Source organism: Anomalospiza imberbis, chromosome 3 (genome assembly GCF_031753505.1).
Source record: "Anomalospiza imberbis isolate Cuckoo-Finch-1a 21T00152 chromosome 3, ASM3175350v1, whole genome shotgun sequence".
In the NCBI taxonomy this organism is placed as follows: domain Eukaryota; kingdom Metazoa; phylum Chordata; class Aves; order Passeriformes; family Viduidae; genus Anomalospiza; species Anomalospiza imberbis.
In genome coordinates, this window is record NC_089683.1 from 67,432,290 (window position 1) to 67,447,523 (window position 15,234).

The 15,234-nt window shown below is 40.7% G+C and overlaps 1 protein-coding gene across 13 annotated transcripts in view; it reads left to right on the forward strand.

The window, feature by feature from the left end:
- The window catches only part of LOC137470989 (SAM and SH3 domain-containing protein 1-like), a 531,744-nt gene that overhangs the window by 498,454 nt on the left and 18,056 nt on the right, over window positions 1-15,234 (forward strand). For 9 of the 13 annotated variants that reach the window (XM_068184910.1, XM_068184911.1, XM_068184914.1 and 6 more), the window contains 5 exons: window positions 1,538-1,670; window positions 5,703-6,538; window positions 10,086-10,157; window positions 12,530-12,673; window positions 14,840-14,975. In XM_068184910.1, the coding sequence (XP_068041011.1) occupies window positions 1,538-1,670; window positions 5,703-6,538; window positions 10,086-10,157; window positions 12,530-12,673; window positions 14,840-14,975 (1,321 nt within the window). Of the gene's footprint in view, window positions 1-589; window positions 830-963; window positions 1,324-1,537; window positions 1,671-5,702; window positions 6,539-10,085; window positions 10,158-12,529; window positions 12,674-14,839; window positions 14,976-15,234 lie in introns of those variants that run through there. The other 4 variants (XM_068184915.1, XM_068184923.1, XM_068184920.1 and 1 more) reach the window with 3 other exon arrangements.

Here is a 15,234-nt window from a genome sequence, read left to right on the forward strand (position 1 = left end):
AGAGTTGCCCTGGCTCTGTCAGGCACTGTGTGTGCCTTTGGAAGCGTTCCAGTGCAGCTGCTAATTGGTGTCCTGCCCCATGGCATCTGCGTTCAGTACCTCATCCTGGTATTTAAGTGCACTACAAAAGTAGAAAGCATTTTTACGTTTGGCCTCTCTTATTCATCCTCCAGATAAGCAGACAGCATTTTTGCTGGGAAGGGAAGGGGATGGCTTTTTTTTGTTTGTTTGTTTTTACTCGGCTTGCATCTCTTGGGAATCTTTATTTTTGAAAGTTTAATTAAGGAGAAGGAGAAAAAAGGATGAGCACACTGTAGAAACCCAGATAGCTGTACTGACAGGAAGTTTCATGAGGGTTTTTAGAGCTGGCCATTAGGAATGCTGTGAATTGGCTGGGACTATGAGTGCAAACAAAGTAAGGTATACGATCCATACCGCACTCCAGCTGGAGCCTGTGCTGTGCGCAGGAATGTGCAGCGGCGCAGGATGCCAGGGCTGTCCTGGCCAAGCCGGAGAGCCCTGCTGGCCTCCTCTCCTCTCCCCTTCACTGCCCTTCCCCCTGCCGCCTTCCACATTCTGAACTGATTAAAACAGAGGAAGTAGCACGTTGAACATTGGATCTGGCTCGAAAATCGAAGTTGTCTTCTCGTTCACAAGGAATGGATTGTTTCAGCTTGTTGTGTCACTGCTGCTGGAGAGAAGGGAATTTTTTTTTTGTCTCTGTAATGTTTGATACTTGAGGGAAAACAGCTGGAACTGAGCATACTGGATCAGATGCAAAACGAAACGGGATGCTGGGGAATATGGACTGCACTGTATATCTGAAAAGGTCAGAGTTTTCCCTTGGTCAGTGCTGGAGGAATGCTCTGTCCATCTTAATTCAAGCCTCAAGAGCCTTAAGGAGGAGTGTAAGGAACAGGGAGGAGGAAGGGAAGATTCTGTAGCTGTGGCAGTCTGTGAGTGAGGCAGATGAGGTCTCCTCCTTCCTTTCCTTCCCATCCCTTTCTTGTGCTGCTGTTTTTGATTTTCTGGGAAGACTGGGGGGGAAAAAAGAGAAGTCGTCAGTGACAGCTTCAGTTTGGAAAAGCTGTTTATAACCAGGTTTAAATAGCAAGTTCTGAGATGCCAGACAGACCAGGGACTGACTAAACCACGGGAGCATAACTGGTATGGTAAGAAGAACCCTGGAAAAGAGCCCTGCCTGAAACATACTGGAAGAGGACGTGGAAGTAGTTATTACACAATGCATATGAAGAAAGACAAGGGCAGGAATGCATTTCGGTGCCTAGGATCTTACGTTGCACAGATTTAGAAATCAAAATGGTATGTCATGCTTTCAGGAAAAGACAAAGAAAAAAAAAAGAAAACAAGAAAACGCTCAGTAATTTAAATGTTTCTGTCTGACCCAAGCTGAAAATATAACACTAGTTACAGAGCTGCATTGACACAACGCAGCAGATGAGCTGGGTTAACTTGACTTGAAGGAGCAAGCCATGGAACTGCTGCTTTATTAATATTCCCTTTGTTTCTTTGCCAGTCAAGAGAACAATCCGATGATGAAACAGAGGAGTCGGTGAAGTTTAAAAGGTTGCACAAGCTGGTGAATTCTACTCGCAGAGTCAGGAAGAAACTCATAAGAGTTGAAGAAATGAAAAAACCCAGCACAGAAGGTAAAAAGCAACATGGTTGAAACTGTTTGTGTGAATACATGTTTCTGTTGACAGGGGACAGAAAGTGGAGGGTTGGGGGAGGGAGGGGTGGAGTATTCATAAGGGATGGTAGGAATAACTGCCCTGTCTATTGTGTATGCCTTAAGTTACTGAATTTTTAGGCTCTAGGAGGAGGAAAGTGACAGCCTAGGATGTGGTTACTGCTGATCTGGTTTTCTCAGAGCAGCACTGGAGAGCCTCTCATTAAGAGATTAGAAGTTGGCTTATGTTTTATGCCCTATGCTGGGGAGGGAACAAGCCTGGGAGCAATTCCAGCCAGCTACCCCACAAGCTCAGCAAGGAGGTAAGTGGAGCTATTACCACACTGCTCCCTCCTCCCAGGCCCTGGGTGGCACACAGGTGAAGATCCTGCTCGTTTTGGGAGGGTAGCAGCTGGCTGGTGGTGCAGTTGAACCACATGGCATCACCCTGTGGCAAAAATATAGAACCTCTATCAGACTTTTTTGTGGGATAGAGGCTGCATCGTGACTTCTACTTCTAGGGGTTCCTGTCTGCAATTTGGCTTCTGAATAAGCCCTGTTCCCTACAGAAAGGGGGAGAGAAGGGAGGAGGAGCAGAAGGGTGGGGAAAGGGAAGCAGAGTTCAGGCCCTGGGAACACAAAGCTGCAGAATTAACTCTGGATGACCTGTATGCATGTGTGTGCACTCAGATTAATGGAGCCTGATCCTCAGGAGCCTCTCTGCACAGCTATGCTTGAGTCCTCACTGGAATTTTGGGCACTTCTCTATGTTGGTGGCCTTCCCGGCATGGTATGCCAATTCCCCTCAGCTCTGCAGTGAGCTGAGCGGCATGATGATTCTTCCCCAGTGCATTTAAGGAGAACATGTGCTTCTTGCGTATGTGGCAGGAAGCTGCTGGCAGATCTGAGATCTAGCCTGCCTCTCCTACGTTATGGTTGGTGTTACCGGCTGGGGTGAAAGGCACAGCCTGTCTAGAGCTCTGGAACAGGCAGCTGTATCTGTCTGGAAAGGTTTTATCACCTCATATGGCGAGCATAAAGCTTGGATACCTTGGAAACAAAGATGTGGATTTTGAGATGGGACAAACAAAATAGGACTGTTTTTCCATTGCTCTGGGGAAAGATGGCCCTCAGAGAAGCCTATCCTACCTCCTCCTTCTCTCCCCAGGGGTCTGGGAAAAGCTGTAGGGAGCAATCAGGGATGGGAGCAGACGCAGGAGCTGGCAGCTCAGGGGCTGCTGGGCATGCAGATGCCTTGCTGCAGTTGAACCAGACTTTCTCTTCAGCATGTTACGTATCTGTCTTGCCCTCTGTATCCTTTCTTACAGTACTTTACCTCCTTATTTCCTTTCTACCTCAGTCTTTCACTTAAGTGTGCCACTCCTTCCAGGGTTTTTATTTCCTTAGAGTTTTTCCACCCCTGCCCCCTGCAGAAGAAGCACTGAACTAGCAACTGTATTAAAAAAAAAAAAAAGTTTGTTCGCCTTCCTTCTTTTCCCATCTGCTGTCTGTCTTCTCTAGCTCTAGGCTTCTCTGATTAAATTATCTGTAACTCTGAGTTTGTACTTCATCTATCACTCTGGAGTTTCTTTGTAGATTGACTCTTGGAAAACTCAGTAGCAGAATGAATTATTGCTAAATAACAACATGGATTAATTCTGCATAACTTCTATATAACTGGAAGGCCCCCTAAGTAGCCAGGTCTACTTTAGCAGTAGATATCCATGACTTTTCTTTCAGGAAATCCGATACCCAGATTTTCATATGGCAAATTAAAAGTGCTTCATAAATGTTGTCCATCCCAATCTCTCATAATGCATGTCTGTATTCCCAAGTGGATATGTCAGAGGGCTATGCAAGATCACAAAAAATAGGGTGGTCAGATTTGGGATTCCTGTCTGGCCTTCCAAGTTACCTGCAAGTGACTGGATAGGTTTTTGAGCTGTTTGCTATGGTTCTTTGAATATGAAGTAATGTGAAATCATAGGTGACTGGGTTTTGGGAACTAGGTTGGCTATAATATTTGATTAAGTAACATCTGTTACATTTAAATAAATTCATTAATGTTCAACAGCCTTTAGTATAGTATAAGAGTAGACTTACTTTGAAAACTGACACACAGTTTCCTGGAAGAAAGATCCTGCATAATCCTACTCAAAAATTTCTTCACAAAGAACAACTTTGCCGAATCTCCCTTATGTGTTCCTGTAGATTTTAAAGAAAAGCACACTAGTCTCAGATTCATCTCCCACATTTCTATTACTGACTGTGTTATCACAATGAATGTACATTTGGCCAAGCTGATAGAATTTGCCAGTATCTGAATCCATATGTATTTTGTCTTAATCTGCTCCTAAGTGAGCCAAATAACTGAAACTTCCTAATTCCTGGGCACCATTCTTATATAGCACTTAAAAATGCATCACATCTACATCTGTGTCATTATGGCTTTGTGTCATGGACTCACTCCAAATAACATCTGTTACAGCGTTGACACACAATGCATATTTTACAAGCTGTTTAAAAACATATTTACTTAGTGGACTAAAATTGTTTATCAGTACATACTCAGTCCCAGGAGAATGTCTATTTTCTGTTTAAATTAAGACATAGAGGGGAAGAAGTGCAAGCTGGACAGTCCAGGGAAAGTGGTGTCAAAACAAGACTCCAATCTGCAGACCTACCCCAACAAATTTCTAAAGAGTGAAAGTTGCATGTCAGATGTGATCCCTTCAATGTCATGATGAGCTTTATCATAGTAAAATAGCATGTTAGGTTTCAACAAATGTATGTCAAATATGTTTTGCCAACAGAGTGAAGTGGAGGTGAGGCAGGAATCCTATACAGGGCTGCTAATCTGTGAAATTGTGAAAGGTGTCTCTTGTTATTGAATGAGCCAGTTTAGTAAATTGTCAGTATTTTGGTAAGAGTTCAAATTTTACTCTGCTCTAAGACTATGGAAGCAATCAAAGATGAAGGCAAAGTTAGGTCATAAAGACATTTATTTTGGCAAGAAATAAATACGGTCATATTTGTGTGTGTGTGTCTAAAACATAGCTAGGAATGCTGTGAAATTTGTCAGGGAGACAGAGGCGGATGTGTACTTTTTTTTTTTCTCTAACCATGTTCCTGCATCTAAAACCTGTGCCTATACTTTGCTCAAAAGAAAACACCAGAGAAAAGTTTCTTATATAATAAGTGTTAAAAGGAATTGCAGTTTCAAGTTCTTTATTCCCTTCTCTCCACTCCAAAAAGGAAACCTGGCTATCTGCCCATGTCCAGTACTTATGTTGCAAAATATTCCTGTGAAATATTTTCTGGAAAAAATTGGTGAAAACTAAGGGTTTCTTTCATTACCAGGACACTGTTGAAATTGGCACATCTGCAGTTTGACCTACTTCTTTGTTTTTGCATCTGCTAAATAAATTCTGTGTGATTAAAACTGGTGTCTCTTCCCCCATCAAAATCCTATAACTTTAAATTTCATCCTGGAGTTCAGCTCCATAGCTTTCTGCAAAAAATACTCCTTTCTGCAGCCACAGGAGCACTAGGTATTGGAAAACTGGACCTGAGAGGTACTTGTTTGGGTTTTAATACCTAGGTGTACTTCTGACCTATTGTAAGCTCACTAGAGCTGAGCATCATATGCAAGTCTCAGAAGAAAAACATGAGAAACAGATCCCAGCTCCAGCTTTTAAGGGATTGTTGGTGTGAACATCTGTGGTCTTAGCTGCAGATGAAAGAGAGAAGCTTAAAATAATGATGAGTTTACTTTCAGGATGTTGTCTTCTGTCTGTTATTAACTAATCCCAGCATTCTCACTTCACAAATGGAAAGAAACTGCTTCAGGGTTTATCCACTCAAAAATAACTTCTGAGCAATTTACATCAAAAATAGTTTTCTTCCAATATAAGTGGCTGATATATTGAATAAATACAGTAAGATTCTACAGGGAAATATCTTGGAGAATTACAAACCATGACAAGTGTTGTGCTGCTTTTGTCCCCTGTAGGTGTGGAAGAGCACTCACTTGACAACTCTCCTATACTGGATGACAGATCAGCACTTTACTCTGGAGTTCACAAGAAGCAATTCTACTTTGACAGCTCCTGTGAAAAGCAGCCAGAGGATGACTCGGACTCACTTACTACTTCTCCCTCATCCAGCAGTCTTGATACGTGGGGAGCTAACCGGAAGCTGGTGAAGACCTTCAGCAAAACTGATAGCCGTGGCCTTATCAAGCCTCCCAAGAAACTTGGGACATTTTTCTCTTACCCAGAAGAGGAGAAGTCACAGAAAGTTTGCCGCTCCTTGACAGATGGGGAAATGAAGAAGAGCCTCGGCTCGCTGAGCCATGGGGTAAGTACAGAAAGCATTTGCTTTTATGACAGCAACAGGCACAAGCACCATCTTCTGGTGTCCCTGGAGGAGATTCAGAGTGTAAGGAAGCAGATCCGATTGAAGAAAATGGATACTAACTATTCCTGTTCCAGAGCTTTTCTTTGCCAGCGCCCTGCTAGGAAAGGAGCATCCCCCACAACTTGCGACCTACAATTACTGCGGCACAAAACGAAAGGGGGTGGAGGTTGTGGCTTCCCAAACAGAAGGCTACGAGGGCGCACCTCTGTCAGCGAGTTCAATATCACCTATGTGGTGGAGAGAAGCCTGTACAGTCACCTCAACCTCTCACAGCTGGTGCGTCCCGTTACTGACAGGACCCTGAGCAAGGCCGACAAGCAGGACCTGAGGAGATGCCTGCTGGAGGAGGATGAGGAGGCCAAGAGGAAGTGGGCTGCCACAGTGGATCGCTGTACTAAAAGGGTTCTCTTGAGAATCCACCAAAAGTCTGTGAGTCAAAGAGTTGCCATGAAGGTGGTCTTCCAGTTTCTGTGAGGTTGCAGTGAACACTTTCTGCTTTGTACTTTTAACTAAAATGCAGTGCTTCTGCTTTCTTTGCCATTAGAAACTCTTAAGCACTGTAATGCAGGTGTAAGGGAAGAGCTTGATAAAATCTTGTCAGAGAAGAGGTTTGTTGAGTCTGCTGTTTCTGTGTGTACAGAATAACTGAGTGAGAGCAAATGTGACGAAATTCTGCTTTTTTAATTCACGTAGTGCAGAAATAGAGATCACCAGTGAACAGAGAAGGTGTAAGATGCTACAAATATGTTCTTTGTGATGCTTTGGGAGTCACTATTCTCTTCAGGGGGTACCAAGAGATGAACAAGATTTTCAGAGTAATAGAGTATTGTTACTCATCTGTGTTCTATTTCTCTTCAGCAGTCATTGCCTTAAATTGGCCCTTCCCTTCTCAGATTGTATCTCACCAGTTCACTTACACAATCAGTATTCTCCCTTACATACATAGCTGCAGAAAGAGAGAGTTTTGCATTAGGTAGTCACTGCCCTCCTGCTTGCTGCTCACCACCACCAGAATTGTCACTACTTCTCCTTCTTTCTAGCAGGGAATGAAGGTGGCACCTTCCCTCAGAGCATTACAGAAAAGGAACAAGAGGTGGCCAAAAGAGGAAATTGTACTTACTTTGTGAGAATTTAAGTGATTTGAACACTCCAGAGGGATCCAAAGCTGTTCCCTGATTATATGATCCAGTTTTGACAGTTCCATTAACCATGATTCTGAGTTTCCTAGGAACTTGCCTTTGGTGCCAAATCTCCAAAGCTGAGCCAGCTAGTCTGTTGTCTAGTTGACAATGTTCCCTACTTTAGTGGACGGAAACAGCAGTGCACTCATAACATTAAGCAAGATATTCCAGTGAACAATACAGTAGAAACAGCTTTTCCTCTTAAATAATGGATTTTTTTTTGAGAGGTCTCTGCTTAATTTCTTCTGATATAAGGTACAAGAGTGACAGCTGTGGTCTCCTTGAATAGCCTATGGGAGGTGACCAAGTCTTCATGTTTCACTTTTTGCTCTTTGGCCACAAAATACTGGGTTTTTTTCCTACCCAATACCATGAACATTCTCTCTTGGCAGCTTTACTGCTTCTTCTGCATTGGCTGCTTACCCTGCCCCTCACAGGATAGTGTTTATTGCTACAGACATTGTACTCAGAAGATGCTATTTTCCTGTAAATATATTGCAGCGATAGGAGAAACCTTGCCTATCCTCCTGTGGGTTGAATAATAAGGTTATCTGGAACCAAAAAGCATACTTAAGATATTCTAGAGATGCTCCATAATTTAAAATACCCTCTGAAACTGTCTTGGTAAATACAGCTGACAGAAACAAACTCTTCAGTTCTTCTAATAAGTTAGTCTTGTCTTACCATAATTTAATTATGAAAACGATCTGCACTGACCTTTGCTTAATCACAGAGATACAATTAAAGAAATGGACAGTGTTTTGTTGCTGTTGAGGAACTTCTCAGTCAGCTGCTTCTCCAGCCTTGTGTGAATGGGATAAATGTGGGAGACCTGCTGCCCTTACTAACTTTTTCAACGCGCTTCCTGAAACCACAAATAGCTGACAAGCTTCAACTGATGTTGCTCCTTCCTAGAAATGCTTAATGTTTGTTTGCTGCAACCTCAGAGAAATTGCAACGCCTCTGTATTCAGTGGAATTGGTCACTCTGTCTTGCCTTGCCATTCATTTTTGTCATTTATATTTGTTTCAGTGGCCTGGACATGCATGAAATTTTCAAATGGCATCAGTTTTTCTTTTCTCCCAGAAGAATAATACTTTTGATTGCATGGCCATTCCATTGAATATCCCTCTCCTCATCCACAGACCTTTTGTTTGCTGCAGGATTGCCAGGGTCCCTACTGGAATCTGAAGATGGAGGTTAAATTTTAAATGTATGGGGAGGTCCATAGTGAAACAACAAGCATCCTTAATAAGGTGTATTTACTCAGAAGCTTTGAACCAACAGTTGTTTTGCTCTCCAAGAAGACTTCTTTAGGAGGAGCCCTGGCTGGTTTGACAGACAAGTTTGCTCAGAGCAGTTCCAGATGTCCTCTCTTCATTGCTGGGATTACCATATGCTGTAGAATTAGTTATAATGGTTCTTCACAGAAAGACCAAATTACTCCTAGCTAAACATACTGTGCTTTAGAAACTGATCTTATTACTTGTGGTCCGTCTGAAATGTTTTCTAAAACCAACTTTTAAAACCTGTGCCGTAGTCACATTGCCTTCTGGAAAAAAAAAAAAAAAACACTTAGAAAAATTCTACATCACAGCGTTCTCTTTAATGTGTGTGGTGCCTAGAAAAAGCTGGCTTTGAGTTCCACTAGAGTTGTAGTGGGTACAAAAACTGTCATCCAAGTTTTTTGAGTGTAAGCAGCGAGAAGCTATAAATAAAACCTTTTAAAAGCTATTATTATGTATGCTTATAAGTGGTGAACAGGAAGAGTGTTTACTTTAAAAGAATGAATTCTTATAATTGTTTATTATGTGTCACAGTTTATACAGCTTGCTTCTTTCTAATAGACAAAGCAGGCTGGTAGGTCTCAGCTGGTGGGTTTTCACTGACTCACAATCCTTTGTAGGTCTGAACCAATATCTAATCAATACCTCATTGATTCTTAAGTGTCTTTCAAGTTACTCTGTTGGGTAGTTCAGACCCTAAGAACTTTTAGTTCACAAGCATTGATCTTCCTCCTCCTGTTTATCTCAGCTCTGACTCTGAAAAGAATACTTACAGTAGGCATCTGCCTGTCTTCAAAACCACACTCAGGGCCCAGAGTTGAAGTTGTGCAAGTTAATTGTAATGGCCATACCTTCATTTCCCAGAATTGCCCAATGAGACTTCTGCCAAGGCCAGTTACTTGAGTACTGTGCATCTGGTTGTTCATTGGTCAGGTTTTATTACCTCTTAAAGAAAAAGCTGGAAGTGACTAATCTGGAATCAGGGCTTGCTGAGTCTCTGGGGACACAATGCTTATGGACAGCTGGGCTGGGTTTTCCCTCCTCTTACCAAGGGCTTACCCTACTAGGCTTCCAGTGATTCCCTGTATTTCAGTGGAAATGCAGCCTATGCAGCTATTCAGAAGGTAGGTTCTCTGTTTCCGTGCTGCTATGGACTTATTTATGAAGGCAGATGGGAGTGAAGAGATGGAGTTGCCAGCACCTTGGAAAACTTGATGCATAAGATCAACAGTTTCCTCAGACTAAAAAGTCTTTTTTTCTTTTTAAAAAGAGGAGTAGGCAGTAGATGACTCAACAGCATCAGACCTTAGGCCAAGGAGTTGCCTCTGGAAAAGAGAGACTCATATTGCCTTGCAACAGATTTCCTGATTTATAATCTCTCATCCCTTTGTTTGTTTGTTTCTTTCCATTTTTGCAGACATTTTTATTTTAATTGGTGTTCCCCAAACTGCAGATGTTCTAAGTGAGCTAATCATGGTGATAAAACTATCTATCCTTGGTTTTTTGCAGAGAACCTGTAGCTTTGGAGGCTTTGATTTGACAAATCGTTCCCTTCATATTGGAAACAGTTCTGACCAAATGGTGAGTTTGAGAAGGTGCAGACTTGAAATAGCATAAAATGAAATGCACAGCAGAGTTATAATAGACTGAAATGTAATTTAGGACTGTAATAATAGTTTGGAGATCCAAGAAAACAGAGCATCTTTGTTAACCTCAAACTTCCTTAGCTTTGAGAATAACATACCCGCCCAAATCCATGTGTGTATAAGTATTTATATACAGTATGTGTAAAGAGGTAGTAACAAGTGATCAAAGCACAGATCTGGGAGCACGTCTGTGAGCTATTCTTATATCTGACTTCCTCAGAGCATCACCCAAGGCAAAACATGTGCTTGCTATACTTCCTTGGTAAAAATATTTACTATTTGGAATGATGACGCTAACTTTGCTGAAGATTTGCAAATTAATTACATGGAAGACATTATGTAAGAAGTTCATTATTAGTTTTCTCATTGTATCTCAGAACTCTGGAGTAGACCAAGATCTCATTGTGCTGGGTGCTGCACAGTTGATGTCAAAGCATTCTTGTGTTTAAAAAAAAAAAAAACACATCTCCCCTGAGAATTAATTCCATTTTATGCTAGTCATGTTGATCCCACTGTTACTCTTGGTTGGCCTGTGGCCAAAAATAACAGAACAGAAATGAGCCAGAACATTATATCAAATGAAATTGCAAACATATTTTTTCCTTTTGCCCATATATGCTTTTCTTTTCTGTTTCAGCATTGGATTTGATAACCTTCCTGTCCGCTTGAATCTAAATTGTCAACCATTTTGTATGTCAGCATTATATTATTTTTTTATGTCAGCTGAGGTTTTTGGGCATGTTTTTTGTTGCCTTATTTTTTTAACATCATCAATTACTGCTAAATTTGCTAAATCTCTGGGTGATTATTTTAGTCATCAATTTTCAACTCAGCAGACAAATTAACTTCTGAACTTATAGTGTTTATCTTTAAACATAGATACTTGTTTTGATCAGATTGGTTTTAATATAAGAAAGTGTGAAGTCTAGATGTTATATTTATCCCTGAGAGCTTTAGTAGTGGGAGAGATGCAGTGCACTAGATCAATACATGCGAATCAAAGCCGTTTTTTTTTTTTTTTTTGAAAACATGTAAGTCCATTAAGTAGAATGTTTTTTTCAAAAAAAAGATTGGGCAAAAAGCTGTCCTTAATTTCTGGTAAAAGACCAAAATTACCAATGAGGTTGTAATTATGAACAACTTTTTAAGGGGAAAACCAACGGATTGTCAGAAATGAAGTATCAGTTGAATTTCAGAGAAACTTTTTGTAAGAACATTGATGAAGTAGAAAACATACATAAATGTAGAAAAAAAAGATAAATCTTCAATGTACAATATAGTGCATTTATTTTAGGGTTTGCTCTCGCCTTGTAGATAAATTTAACCAGATCAGAGACCAAACTCAGTAGTCAATCTCTTTGGCCAGATGGATTTTGGTCCTTTTTTGTGCTGTGATTTTTGGTGCGCCCTTGCCAATGGAGGGTGCTGGAGTACATCTAATAGAGCTGCATTGCTCAGTGGTTCCTGAAACAGAGCAGAACATAAGGCGTGTTCAATGTCCTGCCTGGACAATCTGAATAAGGGCTGAATCATGCAAGTTTGGTAAAATGTCAGCTGATCCATGTTAACTGTGTACTTGTGATATAAGTACACAGCTCAGTACCTTAAGCAGGTTTAGAAAAGGTTAAATGAATTCAAAGCAGCTGGTCTGTCATCCACTATATAGGGACCAGCTAATTTAGTCTGTCAGTACCCTGTTGTGTGCCTTAAAAAAAAACAGTGCAAATTTAACCTACCATGGTTGATGGATTTAGTACATTTTTTGTGGTGTTTGGTTTTTGTTGTTGTATTTTTTTAGGGTGAATAGTAAAACCACAGAGGTTAGCAGAATGCCTGTCTGAAAATAAAAAGTAAATTTAGGTAGCCAAATGTAGATATCCACATACATATATACACACAGAGAGATATATATTTGGCCAGTATCTCAGAGGTACCTTTATTCCTGTTAAATTCTTCATAGTATTGAACAACATGAGCCACAACTACTGTTGTGTGTCCTTTTAGAATGCTTAGCCTGAAACATAGGGTTTTCTATCAGATCAAATACTTACTGAAATTCAAAGGATAAAGGCATCCTAACAGTCCCCAGTACATCTGCACACAATACTTTCACAGATCAGGCCTTAAGAGTAAGCAACAGTGAACTGCTACAGTGGTTTGCTCAAGGTCTCAACAGTGAATTTGGCGCAGGCAACAGGACATTGTGCTGCTGTCCTATGTCTGCCTGGACCTCTCTGCAATAACTGCTGGCTGAGGTAGAAAATGGCTCTTCTATTTTAAAGGCTTAAGCCCTTTTTTATTTTGCAGGGCAAAGAAGGAGACTTTGTTTATAAAGAAGTGATCAAATCACCCTCTGCCTCCCGTATATCTCTGGGCAAAAAGGTGAAGTCTGTAAAAGAAACCATGAAGAAAAGGATGTCAAAAAAATACAGCAGCTCTTTGTCTGAGCAGGTATGTAAGGTCTGCAGTGGAATCCACTTAATAATGTAGAAGTGATAATCAGTATTGATTTCCATGCATCAGGGCATCTCTGAAGAAATTTCTAACAAGATTATATGGTGTGACTTATTCCTATGTTCTTATAAAATCCCTCACTGTGAAATGGCTTCCTATAGATGCCAGTACCATGGAAAATGCATTTTCAGATTTTCATTTAAGTAGCTCATCAGAAGTCTGTCGTTGATGGTGTTGCACACCTCACTCTCTATTTCCATTTCTCTTCCATAATAATTTATTAGGGGAGCCAGTCTGTGACACAGGGTCACAGTAATATATTTAATCTGCAATTTACACCCTAGTTTAAATTCCCAGCATAACTTCACATATATGCAGCTCTTCTCTGCTATTGCAGGTCTTTTTTCCATCATAGCTTGCCCTGTGTGCAGCAGCCCATTAAAACGACGGCCCAGTCTAGTCAGAAAGGGACATCTGACAGAAGATTTTCCTATTATTCTTTCATTACAGATTTTTATAGTCTATTCTTAAAGGCAAGAACCTTTTTGTACTTCAAACCTGAAGTACATTAGTTCTAAATTAAACTTTGAATTTCAGTGGCCTAGAAACAATTGCTGTCTTTTTCCCTTTCCTTTGGTGAAGTGTCAAAAATCTTCGGCATTTGTTTAAAAGCGGGCTTGCCACTTGGATTGTGTAAGGAATAGGCTGGAAAGCCGCTGGGAAAGCAAAGCTCTTCCTGGTTAACACCGCCCCCCGGTGGGCTCGGACCGGTCGCGGGGGATGCTCGCAGTCATGGGAAATCGAGAATGGAAGTTTTGCTCTTAATGCAAAGCCTTAGTGCCTGTAAAAGGAGCAGTTCATGACATTCATAATAACAACCCCAAACTGAAGAATCCAAATTCGCCAAGAGAGGCCAAAATATGGCCAGTGTTATGCCATGCTTTGTGACTACATAATCCCTTTCCTGCAGAACTGTTCATTAGCCATACTTATTCATAACCAGGGCAGTGCTACACTTAGGGTTATTTAATTTAAACTTACAATTAAAATATTTTAAGGTGTAACATGATTTAATATTTATAAGAAGATGGTTTGGTATATGACTGGCTTTCCAGTGTGCCTCTGCAAAGTCTGCCAAAGAAAAGGGATCCTTTAAGAAATTGCTTTACAGTGATTTAGCAATACTTCTGCTCTCTGTCTCTCTAAGATTGACTTTTCCTCTGAAGTCATAATACTGGGATGAGATTTTCTTAATAAATAATAGCATTCATCTAAAAGTTTTGTGGCCATACATCTCCACAAAACATTCTTGTATGCGAGCTACAGTTCTTTTGTTTTCAAACTTTATGGCACAGCTGTTTTAGAATATTTATAACTTTCAGGCATCATGATTCAAAGTATGTTCCAGTATCTCTTTCTGCATGCATTAAACAAGCAAAAGTTATGCTGGCTACAAGTATCTGCTGCTTTGTTTTAACTGTGCTTCACAAAGGCTGACAGAATTTCAGGAAAGAATTTTAGGAAAGACCCTTTTGATTTTCTGTAATGTTTGACTAAATGAAAAGAGAAATTGTCTCAACTATTGCACACTGTAGCAACCAGAACATACATGTAGCAAAATCTTTTTATATTTATGCATTTCTGTTTATGAGTATTTGTACTACGCACAGGCTGCATTTTCTAGCTAATTCTTTTTTTTTTGTTCTTATAGGTAAATGAGCAATGATATAAAAAATTAACTAAAAAAAACCCCAAAAACATTGCTTCATGTCTCACTTGCATTGTCTGATTTGTTTGTGTTCATCTTTGTACAAAATTCTGATTCAAAGACCTGAATTAGGCACTAGCTGTTTTGCAAGTGCTGCTGGCAAAAATATCATGTGTCATGAAAACCTGTGAATTGAGAGGTTTGTATAAGGTTTTTTTTTTTTCTACTTACAATGCTAGCTTTTTTCGACTAGTCAGTTTACTCCCATCACCACTATCATGCCTAATAAATTGGAGTTCCTACCACAGCTGGGTACTGCTCAGTAAGTACACAGAAGTTTTCAGCCTGTCTGATAAAGAGCTGGAAAACAGAATCTTTTTCCTTGGAGGCAGACAAGCAGCTCCCGTCAGTGCCTGTGTTCTTTTATCAAACTTTAATGGTCCAATCCCTTTCAGGAGTCCAGCCCTGGGATCGTGCCGGGTTCCCCGCAGTCGCCACCACCAGACACTGACTCCCTGGACAAGCCCAAGCTGAAAGCTGGTGGCTCAGTGGAGAGCCTGAGGAGTTCCTTGAGTGGTCAGAGCTCAATGAGTAAGTTCAGTTGTAATTGTGTTGCTCCATTTCTGTGGCTTCAGGGAGCAGAATCAGAGAAAGTCAAAGCAGAAGCAGTGGTTAAAACATGGAAAGGCTGAGGGGTTAATCATTAGGGGTTTACAAAGAATTTCAAGCTCTTTGATGCAAAGACGGGGTTTTTTGCTTTGTTTATACAGAACCCTGAAAAAGTGAAATCCTGCTTTCTGTCTGGTGGGTCCTGCTATTACAATATAAATATTCTAATATAAATGTAATG